The 1733-nt window shown below is 55.5% G+C and overlaps 1 protein-coding gene across 1 annotated transcript in view; it reads left to right on the top strand.

The window, feature by feature from the left end:
- Positions 1 to 309: 309 nt before the first annotated feature.
- LOC104500155 (inner centromere protein-like) overlaps positions 310 to 1733 on the top strand; it is a gene marked incomplete at its 5' end in the record, with an annotated part of 16065 nt that continues 14641 nt past the window's right edge. The window contains one exon of the mRNA XM_010143760.1: positions 310 to 423. Within this exon, the coding sequence (XP_010142062.1) occupies positions 310 to 423 (114 nt within the window). The remainder of the gene's footprint in view (positions 424 to 1733) is intronic.

The following is a 1733-nucleotide window of genomic DNA, read 5'->3' as shown; positions in this document are numbered from 1 at the left end:
GCCCCTGGGCCCACCCCACCCCCAGGGAGCCGGCTGGGCTCAGGGTGCCTCCACCCCGCTGTGCTCCTGGCTGCTGGTGGGCTGAGGCCCGCGGGGCACTGGGTTTCACAGCTGGGCAGCTGTGATGTGGCACAGCCGTGGGTGCAGCAGCTCGGTTTGGGCCCTGGTGCTAGGCGGCCGGTGCATCTCTCTGGCTCGTTTCTCACCCAGCACTCACCCTTCTAAGTGAGCAGCCCTTGTTTTGTGGACAGTGGTGTTTGAGGTGGTGGGGGAAGGAACCTCTGTCTTATATGCTTGTCTGCTCAACAGCAACCTTGGGGCTGAACCCGAATTAATGCCCAAAACACCATCGCAGAGGCGGCGTCCCAAGAAAAGACAGTCCTTGTGTCCCAGAGATGACAATAAGGAGCCGAACAGGAGGAGGTGGGTGAGTCAGTTCGTGCTGGCTCCGCCAAACAGCATTTAGGAGCAAAACTCTCTAGTGACTGTTTGCCTGTACACAAGAAGGTCAAACAGCTGCTTTCTTCCCCAAGTTAGCATCAAGGTCAATCTGCTTTCTGACCCTTGTGGAAGTTTGGGGTAGAGTGGGCTGGTTTCATTCACTTTGTTTTGGTTTTTTTGGGTTAGAAACAAAGAATAATAAATAGTCTATTTTCTTCTCTGATTGCATTGGGGTTTCGTTTGATTTGAGTTTGTTTTGGCCCAAGGTCACTCCTGTGTGTGTTCACTCCCTAGCCCTTTGTGCTGGCACCTGAGGGTGGAACTTGCTGCCCCAGATGTGCAGAAGCAAAACCTCCCAGTGGCTGCTGGAGCTCATAGGCAGCCAGGCAGGCAGGGCCTAGCCCTGAAACCGAAGGAGAAATTCCAAGTGACTTGCTTAGAACCAACGTACTTGAGGGTTTTCAAACCAGTCATAAGCAGCTAACAGTGGCTGAGGCAGGATGGTGTAGGGCAGGTAGCTGGGGACAGCTTTGATGTTAATTAAGGTCCTTGATGTCACCACACCCTGGCAGCTGACTCTGCTGTTGTCTGGTCAGCGCAGGCAGGCGAGGAAATCTCCCTGCAGAGAGGCCTGAGCAGCCAAGAGCTGCGTGCTGTCACCCAGCGGTGTCCCTGGGTGTATGGCGGTGAGCTGTGTGCGCACGAAGACACTTATGTTCTGACAGTCAAAGTGAAAAATCGCCGGCAGTTGGTCAGGAAGCGTTGCAGCTGAAAGACGGGAGGGCAGGCAGGGAGGAACTGCGGTGAAGCAGGGCAGGAGAAGAAAGCTCCTCAGGTCTGGGCAGAGAGAGCTCTGCAGGCACGCGGTGAGTTCCAGGTAGCAGCTGGATTGCTCCCCTCAGGAAGATAAATCCTAAGCTTGTTTTTCCCCCGGTGAATGTAGTTCTGTGAAGATCTGCTGATGCAGCAGGACGCCCCGGCGGGCGGGTGGTCGTTTGTCAACAGGAAGCTCCTGCTGCAGCTCAGCACATTGTGCCTGTCCTGGGGGCCAGGACGTTGTTGTTTTCCTTGCTCTGTTCTCGGTTGGTGTTTCAAAGGCAATTTCTCAGCGTAGGGTTAACCGTGAGTTTCCCAGTTAATCTGGGTTTGCTGACTCTAGCAAAAACTTGCTGCCTTCTTGCTCAGGGACAAAGCGAGAAACAAAGAGAGCGAGGCTGGAGGTCGGGCAGCGGGTGTCGGTGCAGGCACGGGGCTGCGCAGCCTGTCCCTGCACCTTGGCGGGGTTCCTCAGC

This window comes from Buceros rhinoceros, unplaced genomic scaffold (assembly GCF_000710305.1).
Source record: "Buceros rhinoceros silvestris isolate BGI_N320 unplaced genomic scaffold, ASM71030v1 scaffold20399, whole genome shotgun sequence".
NCBI lineage: Eukaryota > Metazoa > Chordata > Aves > Bucerotiformes > Bucerotidae > Buceros > Buceros rhinoceros.
The sequence above is the reverse complement of the archived record's forward strand: the minus strand, read 5'-3'. Positions and strand labels throughout refer to the sequence as shown.